General features: G+C 36.9%; 1 protein-coding gene and 1 long non-coding RNA gene across 3 annotated transcripts; both read left to right on the forward strand.

Moving 5' to 3' along the window:
* The first annotated feature begins 1,022 nt into the window (after positions 1–1,022).
* On the forward strand, positions 1,023–10,640 carry LOC104091325 (ATP-dependent RNA helicase-like protein DB10). Of its 2 annotated transcripts, none has more exons than XM_070185650.1 (9): positions 1,023–1,191; positions 2,588–2,894; positions 3,791–3,916; positions 5,547–5,615; positions 6,125–6,394; positions 7,026–7,376; positions 7,590–7,867; positions 9,712–10,044; positions 10,124–10,640. In XM_070185650.1, exons 2-9 carry the CDS (start codon positions 2,613–2,615, stop codon positions 10,236–10,238), a joined length of 1,824 nt encoding a protein of 607 aa, XP_070041751.1. In that variant the 5' UTR covers positions 1,023–1,191; positions 2,588–2,612; the 3' UTR covers positions 10,239–10,640. The 2 variants fall into 2 exon arrangements, with proteins under 2 accessions (XP_070041751.1, XP_070041752.1); XM_070185651.1 differs by having other exon boundaries at positions 1,025–1,191; positions 10,130–10,640.
* A 1,627-nt stretch (positions 10,641–12,267) lies between these two features.
* On the forward strand, positions 12,268–12,694 carry LOC104111518 (uncharacterized). Its single transcript, XR_689732.4, has 2 exons — positions 12,268–12,407; positions 12,493–12,694. It is a non-coding gene; the product is annotated as an uncharacterized lncRNA (long non-coding RNA).
* The last annotated feature ends 1,646 nt before the right edge of the window (positions 12,695–14,340 follow it).

Raw genomic sequence — 14,340 nt, forward strand, 5'->3', positions numbered from 1 at the left:
GCAATTTACACTTGGATTTGACTTTGTATCATATTTTTCATTGATTTCTATACCTAAAAGCTTGGATTATAAAGAGAAATTTGGGGGGGGGGTTGACTATAATTTTGGAAAGTGAATAATTGAGATTTGGACCCTGATTTGGAGCCGATTTTGGATGAAACTTCTATATATAGACTCGTATTGAAATGGGTAATTGGGATTTGTGAGTTTTGTCGGGTTCCGATAAGCAAGTCCAGGTTGAACTTTTGCTTGACTTTATGTATTTGATTAAAGATTCGAACTTTATTATTTGAAATTGATTCCTATGGCTTTGTTTGACGTTATTGGGTTGTATTTGACTATATTCAAGACGTTTGGAGTTGATTTTTTGACAATTTGGCATCTTTGGTGGTTTTTAGCTTACGGGGGGCGGGGGTTAGTCTCTTGGCTAACTTTGGGAAACTTGACCTTTTATTGTACTTTCAAGAAGAATTAACTTAAATAGCCTACAGAAGCTATAACTTAAGATAGCCGACAAATATGCATAATACATATTCCCTTCGTTTCAATTTATGTGAACCTATTTTCTTTTTAGTTTGTGCAAAAAAGAATGACCTCTTTCCTTATTTGGAAACAATTTACCTTTATGCAATGATTTATAGCCACACAAAATATATGTGCCTCATTTTACACCACAAGTTCAAAAGTCTTCTCTCTTTTTTTAAACTCCGTGCCCAATCAAATGGGTTCACATAAATTGAAACGGAGGGAGTATAAAATATATGTATAATTATATATAATTATTGTACAATTTATATATATTGGCTAAAAAAATAAATAGTAAATTAGACCGGCTATTTGTATAAAGATCCCTAATTTCAACTACGAATCCGATGTTTTTTTATTGACAAGCTGAGCCAGGTGGGCCCCTGGCCCAAAAACATGTGGCCGACACCGATGTAGAATTTTGGGCAAAGAGCAAAGCGTTTTGGGTTTCACTATCGGTTCTCTATAAATATCCCATCTATCAGATATTTTCAACTCCTTTTTATCTCCTCACGCTTCTCATTTTTTTGGAAGCGTATTTCTCTCTTTCTAGGTCTTGTAACCCTAGAGAAAAAGGGAGAAATCCTTGGAGGTGGAAATAATTTGTGTCCACTTATTTTTTCCTATTTAGTTTAAGGTTTTTTGCTATCAGATCGACATCGTCAGGTATAATTCTCTATCAATTTCTGATTTGTTTAATGTAATACTTCAGATCTGGATTAACTATATGATTTTTTTTTCATTCAATCGCTGTTATGTGTTATCAAATGATAATCTAGGGTTGATCAGCTTTTCTTTCTTTTTGGTTGATTGTTTGACCTCAAATTTGTGCCTTTTGAGCTGTCATTTAGGGTTAATGGTTACTGCTCCAGGCGATTGCAGACCTTTTGAATTAGTTTTCCTGCGCGTGATTCTAGACCTACTTATGTGTTTTTCTCCTCCTGACTGGAAAAGGCTAGCTTGGACCAGCTTAGTTTTAATACTAATACTATGTTTTTTGTTTTTGTTTTTTTAGATGACATGTATATGCAAACAGTGATTGATGTAGGATTGAGAGATAGTTATTGAATGATAGTTCATGATTGTTGTAGTTCAGGAGGTTACTGGAGCAGTTTTCCTATTAGCGTAAGAGAAGGGAAAAGAAAAAAAGAAGTGATATAGGCTGTGTTAGGTGCACCCATGGGTGGCCCAGTGGTCATTGAAGTGGGGTGGAGAGCTTGCCCAAGCTTTAGAACACCCGGTACTTGTGCTGGTGGGTGGTAGCAAGTACTCGGTAGAATAGTCGAGGTGCACGCAAGCTGGCTTGGACACCGTTGTGATAAAAAGAGGGATGTGTTTGGTGTGGAAGAATTTTCAATTTCCATGTTTGGTTGGTCAAAATATTCTGGAACACATTTTTTCTAGGAAAACAAGTTCCTTAAAAATTAGTAAAATGACCACTTACCTAGTGGGAGTAGGGAAAACAAGTTCTATAAGTGGGAGGTGGGAAAACAAGTTCTATAAGTGGCATTACACATGAGTGTCTCCCCCACCCCCAAATACCAGAAAATAAGTAAGAAAATTATTTATTCTCCAAGATAACATTTTGTTACCTTTTTCAAAAAAAAAAGATGACATTTTCCTTCATATCAAACACATCCATAAGCCTTAAAAGGTTAGGAAGAAACTATTTTGGCTCTTTAGTGCATCTCACGATGATATATAGCTGTCCTTCTGTCCAAGAGTTTTTTTGTTTAAATTTATACCAAGTTGTAGCTGTGATCTGTGTCTACAACTATTGAAGTGATTGAGTCATCTACTGTTGGATACTATTTTGTTCAACTAGGCATCTCTTTAATTGACATTTTGTTTGGCTGTAGCATGCTTGCTTTGCCTTGACTTAGATAACTACTACTACTACTACTACTACTACTACCACCTTTTTTCTAAGTTGTGGATGGTCAATGGTGATACAGCATAAAAGGAAGAAGCTTTTTTGTAGTCCTTTTTTTCAGCATGGTTGCTCATTTCTCTCCAAATTTACATTTCATAATTTTTGCACGCTGATGTTATATAAATCCAGTGGTCATTGGAGACTGAAGTTTGAGATGGCTGTTGTAACTGCATCTTCCGCTGGTCCAAGTTATGCACCAGAAGACCCTACCCTCCCCAAACCTTGGAAAGGCCTAGTTGATGGTACGACTGGATTCATCTACTTCTGGAATCCAGAGACCAACGATACCCAATATGAGAGGCCTGTTCCCTCTTCCCATGCAGTGTCTGCTCCAGCACATAAGTCATCTGTATTTGTAAGTTCATCTGTTGAAAAGCCTTCTCAAGGTCAACGCTATGATCCAGACGGTGGACACAACAGAGGTAGCAATAACAAGGTATCATGTGTGAAGGGAGATCAGTTATCTAGTTTTAATGTATCTCTGTCAGTTTAGTTCCTTCCTTCTCCATCTCTCCCTCTCTCTCTCTCTCTCTCTCCCATTTCCCTTTTTCTAAAAGAACATCTTTTTTTTCTGTATTCAGTTTGGACATAGATACGACAAAGCGAATATGTTTAACTATTTTGTTGGTTAAGATTTTTTTTGGGATTTTCATATTATCGTGTTCTTAAATCCATTTGACATCATTGACATTGATTAAAGAGAGATTATCAATGGATATGTCATTTCTATGTTTGGGATCCTTTAAAATCTATCATTTATGTTATCATCAAAAAAACTAAGTATCAAGTGTTAATAATGAATTTTGGGGTTGAATTATCGTATTATATTACATATGATTTTGAGCCTGTATATTTTACAAGGGATTCTAATTTGTGAAAAAGAGAAGGTGGTCTACGGCAACTCAAAAAGAGGTTGAAATATCTTTTAGTTTGCACTTTCCTTGTATCTCTGTCGAGACCAGTTTTCCTTTTCATTTTCTTTGTAGTTTTAGCTGAGAAATGCGCAAAGAAGTATTAGCATGTGGTTAAAATTAGGTTCAGTTCTTAGTTGAAAGGAAAAGAAAGATCTGTCCCCTTGCTTACTCTGATAAGCAATGGTTTATGCTGAATTGCCTAGAGGTTATGAAGGTTTTTTATTTAAAAGAAAGAATCTGTTCTTAAGTAGTAATCTATGAGTAATGGTCAACACTAAATTGCTATAGAAACTTGAACTTTAGTAGTCGAATGTTATTTGAGTTTACCCGTCAGGTTCCCCCCTCTCTGGATTTGTTTCTTTATATTTATCTCTCTGGGTGCAAGTTTCTTTTTCTTAGCTTTTTATTTATTTGGTAGATTGCAAGAAGCAGTTCTGATCATTTTCATGATGGAACATCTGTCCATGAAGGCTATGGTTCTCTAGGTGTAGGAAGTGACATATCTCAAGAATCCTACTGCCGCCGCAATGAAATCTCTGTTACGGTAAGAAACTAAGAAACTGTGCCTTCTTGATTTATATGAAGAACCATTTCATTTCTTTTTCACTTTTAGAATTTCACTTTTAAAACTCAAATGGGTGTTAACTTGATCTCTCGGAGGATGATTAGTGTTTGCTATGATTTCAATAATTGTGAAATAAGCCATTTCGATTTTTACATATTAGCATCTGTCTATTGGACTACCGGGGTTGCAAAATATATTTGGTGGTTTCCTGGAAAGGTAGTCAATAATTTTGGACTTTGCACATTTAACAATATGAATAAATTCGTGAAAATTTCAAATGTAATCTATTTAACATATAGTAATTGCATTTGTTTTTCTTATCATGTTTACTGAAAGGTCAGACAGCATACTAAATATGGACTAGTGATGAGATGAGATTCTTATGTTAGTAAATACAAATTTTAGTTGTGAGTTAACCTTTGAAAAGCACCACCAATAGAACTATCAAAACAAAAGGCATAGGAATACCCCCTCCATTATAGATATTAGATTCAAGTCTTCTACATCATATAAAACACAAAATAAAAATACAACACTGAATGTGAAGATTTGACTGAACATTACATCATACGAAAGGATCATAGATTAGAGTTTATTTGCCACTTGTTGAACATCATTATCATCATCATTAGTATCTAGCTCAACTACTTTTTGGTAGATAGCTGACAATTCATAGAATATGAATTGCGAAAGGCTCATAATGAAAACAGGTGAATGAATTGTTTCAAATTATTGTTCTTTTCATTACATTTTCAAAAAGAAGAAGCAGGTGAATGAACTGGAGAACGATCAGTCATGTGAAAGCAAATAAGGGAGCTAGCAGTGTCATTGCAGAGAATAGCATCCAGATTTCTAAAACTTGACATATTGCAATATGAAAGAAAAACTTGACAAATTCGCTCGATCAACCAGAAATTTTGGTACAACAGATTCCCTGCCTATAATTTGGCGCCGCACGCCCTTTCCCATACTATGCTCTGCTCCACATCCAACACTATAAATTCTTTTTGTTTCAAAATGTTTTCTTATTGCATATGTGTGAGCTGCCACTATCTTTTGGTGAGAGTTGTATGGGTTTGGACAAAGTAAAAGGTTGTCTTATCGCATTCTAGAGGGCAATTCTCCTCCATTATCATTAGGATGTTGCAGGGTTCGTATGACATGTTTCTGTATATTGAGCTATCTTCACTTGGCTACAGTTGCACCATGTCTGAATTATTTCATCTTTTTTACTACTACATCTTGGATGATTGAAGGTCTATAGTTTCTTGATTCGGTTTCTGTAACTCAGACCACAAGAAAAGCACAAGAAATGCAACTTCGACTGCCTTTTATTTTAGGGCCATCATCTTGAAGATGAAATTGTTTAGTCTCTTCTGTCTGGTATTATGTCTTGTGATTTTCCAGTTCTTTATTTGTCTTCTACCTGCTGTAGCATAAATCAGAACTCTAAGTGGCTATGTTCTTTATGTTCAATTGAAAGTTGTATTAGTCTAGCTTTTCAAAAGAGCTTCATCTTCATCTTTCATGTTAATTTTTCTTCCCTCCCCACCCCCAACCTTGGATACAAAATTGTCAGTCATACTCATGTTTGCATCATATTTGACAGGGAGGTGATGTTCCTGCACCTTTGACATCATTTGAAGCGACTGGGTTTCCTTCAGAGATTGTGAGGGAGGTATGAATAAACCCATTTCTATTTGTGTTTTAAACGCTCCTTCAGGAGAACCTCTTGTCAAAGAATTTACAGTAATAATCGAGTGTGTTCTTTCTAAATTTCAATGGTTGCTGGAGGTCCATCGTTGAGCTTCAGTACTCATCCATTTTCCCGTCTGTACTTTCACGCAGGTGCGATATTTGCTCCAAGGAGGAGCTAAATGTCGTACGCTGTTCAACCATCCTTTGGGGGCTTCCATGTATGTGGAGCACCCTTATTTGGTGGACCAAATTTTCTGAAGGCTTTCCGAATCATCCATGTTCGTGGCTGGGGCTGCTGTCGGTGATGATTCAGTCTGCCAACATGGTCCAAACTGAAGAAGAGGCGTCCTCCTGCTCTTGTTTGTATTAGCAAGTGTTGGCTGCCTACTTAAGGGGGATGATGCTTCTTCTTGTGTTGGCCATTCAGATAGTCAAATAAAAAAATTCTGAGTTCGTATATATGCTGAATGATGTTGCCAACATTTACAGATGCATCAAGCTGGGTTTTCGGCTCCTACTCCAATACAGGCACAATCCTGGCCCATTGCCCTTCAGGGCCGTGATATAGTGGCTATTGCGAAGACTGGGTCTGGCAAAACTCTGGGTTACTTGATGCCTGCCTTTGTTCATCTACAACATCGTCGCAAGAATCCTCAATTAGGCCCAACTATTTTGGTACTATCACCAACAAGAGAATTAGCCACGCAGATACAAGCTGAAGCAGTGAAGTTTGGGAAATCGTCAAGGATATCCTGCACGGTATGATGTTTTTGACTTGTGAGTGTAATAGTTTTGGTTCTATTACTCCCTTATAGTTTATGACTTTTTAAATATTTGGAATTGTTAACTTTTGTGACTTATTAGTACTTTTTATTTAGTTTCTAAATATGTTAATTTTATTTCGAAAAACTTGAAGATTCTATTTCTGAAGTTCCACAAAAAGTTAGGCAGTCTGACCCTTGTCCTCCGAATCGTGTCTCATAAAGTGGAACGGAGGGAGTACTAGAACTTTATTATCATTTTGAAGTACTGTTGCTTAGTCTGGCATCTATTTTATAATTAGAATATTTGCTATATGACTTGCGTTTTTGCAACACTCAAATGCAACAGCTTTTCAGAGGACTTTGGTTCTGGAATATCCACCCTATAGAAATCTAAAACTCACAGGTTAAATATTGCATTCTCTGTTTTGAGCTGTGAATCATGTATTTTCTAAATTTTTTGCAGCTTTTCCAGCTGCATACTCACCTGCATATAGAATAGTTGAATAGTTGCTATTAGACAAATGCAGAGATGTTAATGTCAATTACGTACGTTTGTTGATGAACTTGAAAAATTATGATCTTAATTTTGTTTGAAAACTAACTATGATTTATGTTCTGATGGTTAGTGTCTGTATGGAGGTGCACCAAAAGGTCCTCAACTACGGGAGCTGAGTAGGGGTGTAGATATTGTCGTCGCCACTCCTGGTCGTTTGAACGACATCTTGGAGATGAGAAGAGTTAGCCTTGGTCAAGTTTCTTACTTGGTGTTAGATGAAGCGGATCGTATGCTGGACATGGGATTTGAACCTCAGATAAGGAAAATTGTGAAGGAGGTGCCTGTGCAGAGGCAAACACTGATGTATACAGCTACATGGCCGAAGGGGGTTCGTAAGATTGCTGCTGATCTATTGGTTAATTCAGTTCAAGTTAATATTGGAAATGTTGATGAGCTTGTTGCAAACAAGTCTATCACGCAGGTGTGTTTCTTTATTATTTTCCTGGGCAATTTTCATTATTTAATATCTTTAAGTACTTCACTTCTCCTTATTGGAGAAGATGGCTGGGAGGTATGATAGTAGAATATAACTGAACAAAAAGAGGTATTGTAGTAGAATCTGTATTATATATGCCTAAGCATAAAAGCTGAACCTGGTGTGGTTACAATTAATTCAAGTAGTTGTCTCTTGCAGTACATTGAAGTCGTGCTGCCGATGGAGAAACAACGGCGAGTAGAACAAATCTTGAGATCTAAAGAACCAGGGTCAAAAATCATTATTTTCTGTTCGACAAAGAAAATGTGCGACCAACTATCTCGCAATCTTACTCGCAATTTTGGAGCAGCCGCAATTCATGGGGATAAATCTCAGGGTGAGAGGGATTATGTATTAAGCCAGTTTCGCTCTGGCAGGTCTCCTGTGCTTGTGGCTACTGATGTTGCTGCGCGGGGTTTGGACATCAAAGATATCAGGTTGGTGCCGTTAAACATAATGTTTGATTATGCATTGCTCATGTGCTCTTCAATTCTGATGTCTAATAGGATAAGAAAGTGTTGGTCACGGTATTAGGTGTTGGATCGACATATGCTGTCCATTTTTATATGTAGTGGTGTTTTGACTGGATGTGTTGTTTAGAGGAAAAAAGTACTTTTTCATGCATAAGCTAAATTTGTATAACATACCAAAAGTACCCTTAATATCTAGTGGTATTCAATGTGCCACGGTATTAGTTGTTGGATTGACATATGCTGTCCATTTCTATATGTAGTGGTGTTTTGACTGGATGTGTTGTTTAGAGGAAAAAATGTACTTTTTCATGCATAAGCTAAATTTGTATAACATACCAAAAGTACCCTTAATATCTAGTGGTATTCAATGTGCCATGTTAATTTCTATAAGAGTATGTTAAGGAAAAATCACAAATGTTAAAATGACTTTCCTTATATAGAAAGGTGGCTGTCTTTTAGGGATCGACAAAAACAGTAATAGTGACAAAAAAGGAGTGAATGAAGTATTGTTTACCTACTGATTGCTTCGCCCTCCCCTCTTTAGTCCCTTTGGTGTGTCTTGGTGGTTTTTTTTCCCAAGTGATGTGTTAGTTTAGGGAGAGCATCAGCCAAAACTGTAACTATACACTTCCTTGATAACCAAGTCGGCGGTGAATGCATTGCCATGATTTGGATAATCAAGTAGACATTAGAAGTTGGCATTTACATTCTGGGTGTGTTTGGTGTGAAGTTCCAATTTTCCCATGTTTGGTTGGCTTAAATGTTTTGGAAAATATTTTCCTCGTGAACTCATTTTTATCCAATTGGAGGAAAATGTTTTCCCAGGAAAACATTTTTCAAAACTCTTTCCCAACCTTCCCCACCCTATTACCCATCCCCACCAACCTAACCCCAACACCCACCCACCCCCTCACCCTCCACCCACCCTAAATAAAAATATTATTAACAATACTTTCTTTTTATAGAAAAAGTATTTTCTTTTCATGATGCAAAAAAAGTTTTTTTTTTTCATTTCAACAATTTGAGTATTTTCTTTTCATGATGTAGAAAAAGTATTTTCTTTTATTTCAATAAAATGAGTACTTTATTTTCATGTTGCAGAAAGAGTACTTTATTTTTCAACCAAAAAAAGAGTGTTTTTTAGTTATGGAGCACAAATTTTAATGTTATTTTTGCATAAAAAAGTAAAGCAGCATATTAGTTCCTTTGGGTTTGTATGAATTTTTAGAAGAATAATTAGATTCCTTGAAGAAAATAGAGTTCTAAAAACGTTGGGTATTTGGGGGAGGGAGGGGTGAGCAAGGAAACATGGGTACTTGGGGGAAAGGGGTGAGTAGAGTAGCATAAAAAAATATTTTCTGCTCTCTAACCAAACACTAGAAAATATTTTCCGGAAACCACTCACCAACCAAACAAGGAAAAATAAGTAATGAAATCACTCATTTTCCATTAAAACGTTTTCTAGGAAAATATTTTTCATGGAAAACATTTTCCTTCATACCAAACACACCCTCTGTCCTAGAAATTGAACTTGAGCCAAGCAGTCAAGTTTCTATCCACAGTTCTGCCTCTTAGTGTGGGATGTGAATAATCAGTAACTACTTTGGCCTTCCATAAGTACATACAGCTCCAACTTGGACCATGGTCTTGGACTAAGACCTAATAGTATATTGTGATGTAACCTACTCTTTTGATGTGCAATAAGCATAATATGTTTATGCATCCATATGCATATTCGTTTTTTTTAAAAGAAAAAATGAGTGGAGGGTTTTGGGGTAATGGCAGTTAATGAGAACATATTGTCACAGGGTGGTGATAAACTATGACTTCCCAACTGGAATAGAAGATTATGTCCACAGAATTGGTAGAACAGGCCGGGCCGGAGCATCTGGTCTGGCCTACACATTTTTCTCCGACCAGGATTCTAAGCATGCTTTAGATCTTGTTAAAGTTTTAGAAGGTGCAAATCAATGTGTGCCAACTGAGCTACGTGATATGGCTTCTCGCGGTGGTGGTATGGGAAGGGCTAGGAATCACTGGGGTTCTGGCCCAGGTGGACGTGGAGGACGTGGTGGACCCTATAATTCCAGCTATGTTGGACGGAATGGAGGACATGGTTATGACCGGGGATCACGTGACAGGTATTCAGCCATTCATAAGTTCCTCTGGATTTTCTTTTTCCCCTTTTTACTTGGTTTTGACTAGTTTCTAATCATGTAGTGACAGATATGGTCATGGTACCCACAATGCGGATGCTCCACGGAAGCGCAGTCGTAGCAGAAGCCCCAATATAGGTTCAGGATGGAGTGGTAAAAAGAGCCGGTTTACTGATTGATTTGATCAGGTTCCTCTTTGTAATAGTGAGCCATTTGCTAATGGATCTCATTTGGTTAGAAGAAGAGCAAGAAGGCATGGTCCGTTAGTAAGAATATACTGGGCTTCAGAGTGAACTAGAGGTGTATTGTTTTTTATTATATCTATGATATTTGTCCAGTTGGCTTCGGGATAACTGAAAGAAAGAGGACCCTGTCTTCTGGTTAAACCATCAATAGTAGTACTTCATTCTGGCAATTTTTCTGAGAATGTTAAGACTCTGTTCTTGAAAGAGACATGGTGCCTCAAATGTAGAAAAATGAAAATGTTACATGAGCGCACACAACAAAGTGGAAAAGTTTCAATGTATGTAAACGCAAACAGTGTTAACGTTGGTTTATAATTCTTATCGTGCATTACTCAACTCCTGTCCCTCCAGTTTCTCCTCGCTAAATTCTGTGTTTGGCACTTAATGCTGTTGTATTTGTGAAATTTGTTTGTTCTTTTCATGCGTAGGCGATTGCTATTGCACCTGCAACTGCCTAATGGTATCAGTGTTATTATTGCTACTGCTGTAATATTGATGGCATATAGAAGTGAAGTGTCATTTCTTTGATTCTGTACTAAATGAAAGTATTCGTACTGAAGTTTTCTGGCTCTTATTTTGAACAATAAAAAATTGGAACATGCATAGGAATCTGTACTTTTAATGCGAGCTTTAAAACAGGCAACTCTTGGTGAACTAGGAATTGTACTAAATGGGCAAGCACAAAATGCTCCTGATGTGAATGTGGAGCCGAAGTATCACTTAACTTATCCTCCAGTGAGTGCATTCTCAACTCACTACATCCTTTGTTATTGGACATCGCAGGCTGATGACATATTTCTTGTGTATCGTTTCACACTGAGAAAAGTGATTGCACCTTCATCAACAAGAAGAATGGAAGCATAGGCTCCTATGCTGGTAGCATTTTTGGGGTGTAGGTCTAACCGCCTCAATTCTCTGTTTCTGGCATACTGTAGCATCAAAGTTTCTCGACCACTGGAGCTATAGTTATTAAACAAAATTTTGAGCCAGGTCTTGGGAGATCACAACTGCCTATAAAAATGTGACTTCCTTTAGGGATGTTGGTGTTTTCTTTGAGAGAAAAAGAGAGTGACATGTCGTTGCTTATCCATATCGTATTTTTCTCATGAGGTTTCAAGAATAATATATCTTTTCATTTGGCTTGTAAAGGCCTATAACTCGTATCAATCACTTCTAAATGATTATATGCAATATGCATTCAAATGTGTGATTTAACAGTCAATAAAGTGTGATAACCATGAAAGATTAAAGTTTAAATTCGCAAACGTGATAAAAAACCAAGTGCACATTTGCTGATCGAAGATAGGAATAGCGCAGTTGCGCAACAACTGGCGTGGCCACTACCTTTATAGAAGCAAACAAAAAAGATGGTGGCCATGTATAACTCACATAATCAGTGACTCCTGTAAATGCTTACGTAAGCTAAATCTACTCCTAACAGTCCCACTTTCCAATTGAAGAAAAAGTATTCTAGCACATTAATTTAAGAGAATATACATGAGATGCTTCCGGTCCTTGTCCCGATAAATTAGTTTCTTTCCAATACCACCCTATACTTGTTCAGATTGATTTTTTTACCCTTTTAAGCCCTCTCCCAGACGCGTTGTGTATAACCACAAATGGGCGCATTTAATGCTTTTATGTAATCGTAAAACTAAAAATAAAAAGGAAAAAAAATAATTTATCAGCTCTAATTAAAACCTCCCCCAAAAGGTAATATTTCCCTTTGCATCCAATTTTTCTTCTACCATATCTACCTCAAGAACCCTAATTTTTCCCCCTACCAAATCAACCATAACTATTGTTCTAGATTGGATTTTTGAAGGCAAAGGTAGGTAATTTACTTTGATTTGGGTAATTTTTCAGTCTGTTTCTACTCAAACTCCCCCTCCCCCCCCCCCCCCCTTTTTTTTTCTTTTGTTTGAAACCTACAAGGACGATTTTCAAATGCCTTCCAAAAAGTTGACTAGGATTTATATGAAAGAGGACGATCATGCATCTACTGAAGAAGTGCGATGTAATCATGGATATTTGCTGCCACCGCTAACCTCTTGGATCCCTAGGAATCCTGGTAGAAGGTATTGGGCTTGTCCATACTATGAGGTAATTTGAATTGATTAAGATTATTTAAGTTAATAATTGAACAACTGAATACTGAAATATAATTTTTATGGCTGTTTATGATAAGGGTGCTCGAGCATGTGATTTTTGGCGTTGGAGGGATGGTGAAATTGACCCTAGATCAAAGTTTGTTATTCCTAAATTGAAGAAAGAGATCGTGATACTTGAGAGCCAAGTTGAAGATTTTGAAAAACTTGACAATCCGACGACAACAAAGAAGGATGACATGAGATTGATAAGATATGCATTCAACTAGATTACTTAGAAAATGAAGTTTAGAAGATGAAAGAAAGGGAGAAGAAATGGAGGAGCAAAGCTGCTCGATCAAGGAAAAGGGAGAATGTTCTTTGGTTTATCATTTTATGTTGTGTTATTATCGACATTAGTACTAGGTTTCAAGTGTTGTATTTGAAGGATGATGAAATAAAGTTGCCATAGGCTCTTTGTTTTATACATTTGGTGTAATTGTTGAACATGGTTAATATAGCATTAGTTGTATTGAATATTGGTGAATACCTTTTATAAACAATTTTTGTTTTGTGGAATGAAGTTGGTGCTTGTTTGATTCTAAATTTTTTATGTTTATGCATTTTGAATCAGTAGAATTGCATGCAACAAGCAGTCTAGAATTGTACATTGACGGAACATAGTAAACACAAATCTGTCCCAAAATTGCAGTCATTCCTGCTCATTCATTAGTAACCATAATAACAGTAGTATTGTTTCCAAACCATATCAGTCACAATTGTCCAAAATATGTGCAATAACATAATTGCAGTCACAACTGCTAACACAAAAAAAGTACCTAAATATAGTCTAAGCTACATAACTATACAATATAAAAGTCTCAGACCAATTTGCCAAATACACATGATATTTCTAAAGTATCCAGGTATGTGTTGTGGAGCTTCCTTGACTCAACTGTGCAGCCTTGGATCTTGTCTGGATGATCTTCTTTCCTCTCTTCTGCTGGAGTTGTCTTTGTGTCATAGCTGCTTTCCCTTTCCACTTCACTCCAGTTGATGATGTGTGCCCAATATCTCTCCAGTGACCTCTGCTGAAGATATAACATTTCTGGGCCTACTAGAAGGCATTCCAGGCTGTTAAAGAAAGACAAAAATTGGTTAGTGTTAACAGATTGTACCACTTAGCTTAACTGTTCTATAAAATATGGTAAGACTTACATTATGGATAGTGAAGCCACTTTCTGTTTGCAGCACCCCCATCCCAACTATTTTGGGTCTTTTGTAGGGTCTTGCCATATTGGTGGAACCTTTTGGTCTACCCCTTCCTTTTTCAGTTTTTTGTGCTGCACTTGGTACAGAAATGACACTTGGTGCTGCACTTGATGCTGCATTAGAAGTTGCACTCTTGGACTTATGACACCGCCTCTTGTTATGTCCCATTTCATTATATGCTCTACATGTCATCTCCAGTCCTCTCCTAGGTAGTTTACCTGTTTTATTTTTAGTTTGCTCATTTCTTCTAGCTTTCATGGGCCTCCCTAGCATCTTTCTGACTTGTGGCATAATATACATATTTTGGGAGTCTGGCCACATTGACATATCAAAAGCAGACTGAATGAAATGATTGTAGATTTTCATATAAGTCTCTTTGGTATACCAGTGAGAAACATAGTTAATGGCTCCAACTTTTTAAAATGAAGGGCAGCCATAGCATGAGCACATAGTATGCCTTTTAGCATCCAAGCTCTGCAGCTGCATGTCATGGTTTATATAGAAACCAAGTGTTTCAGATACTCAGTTTCCTTCACTTCATATAATGTGTCTCCATTCCATATAATGTTACACTTCATTTACTTGGCAGCGTTTTCTTGTAAAACCTTCAATGCCATGGGAGAGATATTACAGATCCAGCTATTGGCAAATTCCCTCAATTGCCCAATTCTGTTCAT

This window comes from Nicotiana tomentosiformis, chromosome 9 (assembly GCF_000390325.3).
Source record: "Nicotiana tomentosiformis chromosome 9, ASM39032v3, whole genome shotgun sequence".
Classification (NCBI taxonomy): domain Eukaryota; kingdom Viridiplantae; phylum Streptophyta; class Magnoliopsida; order Solanales; family Solanaceae; genus Nicotiana; species Nicotiana tomentosiformis.

Excerpts from the sequence above, each read along its gene's own strand:
- LOC104091325 (XM_070185650.1), top strand. The coding sequence starts at position 2,613 with ATGGCTGTTGTAACTGCATCTTCCGCTGGTCCAAGTTATGCACCAGAA. Across the intron at positions 6,395-7,025 it reads CGTCAAGGATATCCTGCACG|TGTCTGTATGGAGGTGCACC; the intron begins GTATGATGTTTT and ends TCTGATGGTTAG. Across the intron at positions 7,377-7,589 it reads CAAACAAGTCTATCACGCAG|TACATTGAAGTCGTGCTGCC; the intron begins GTGTGTTTCTTT and ends TGTCTCTTGCAG.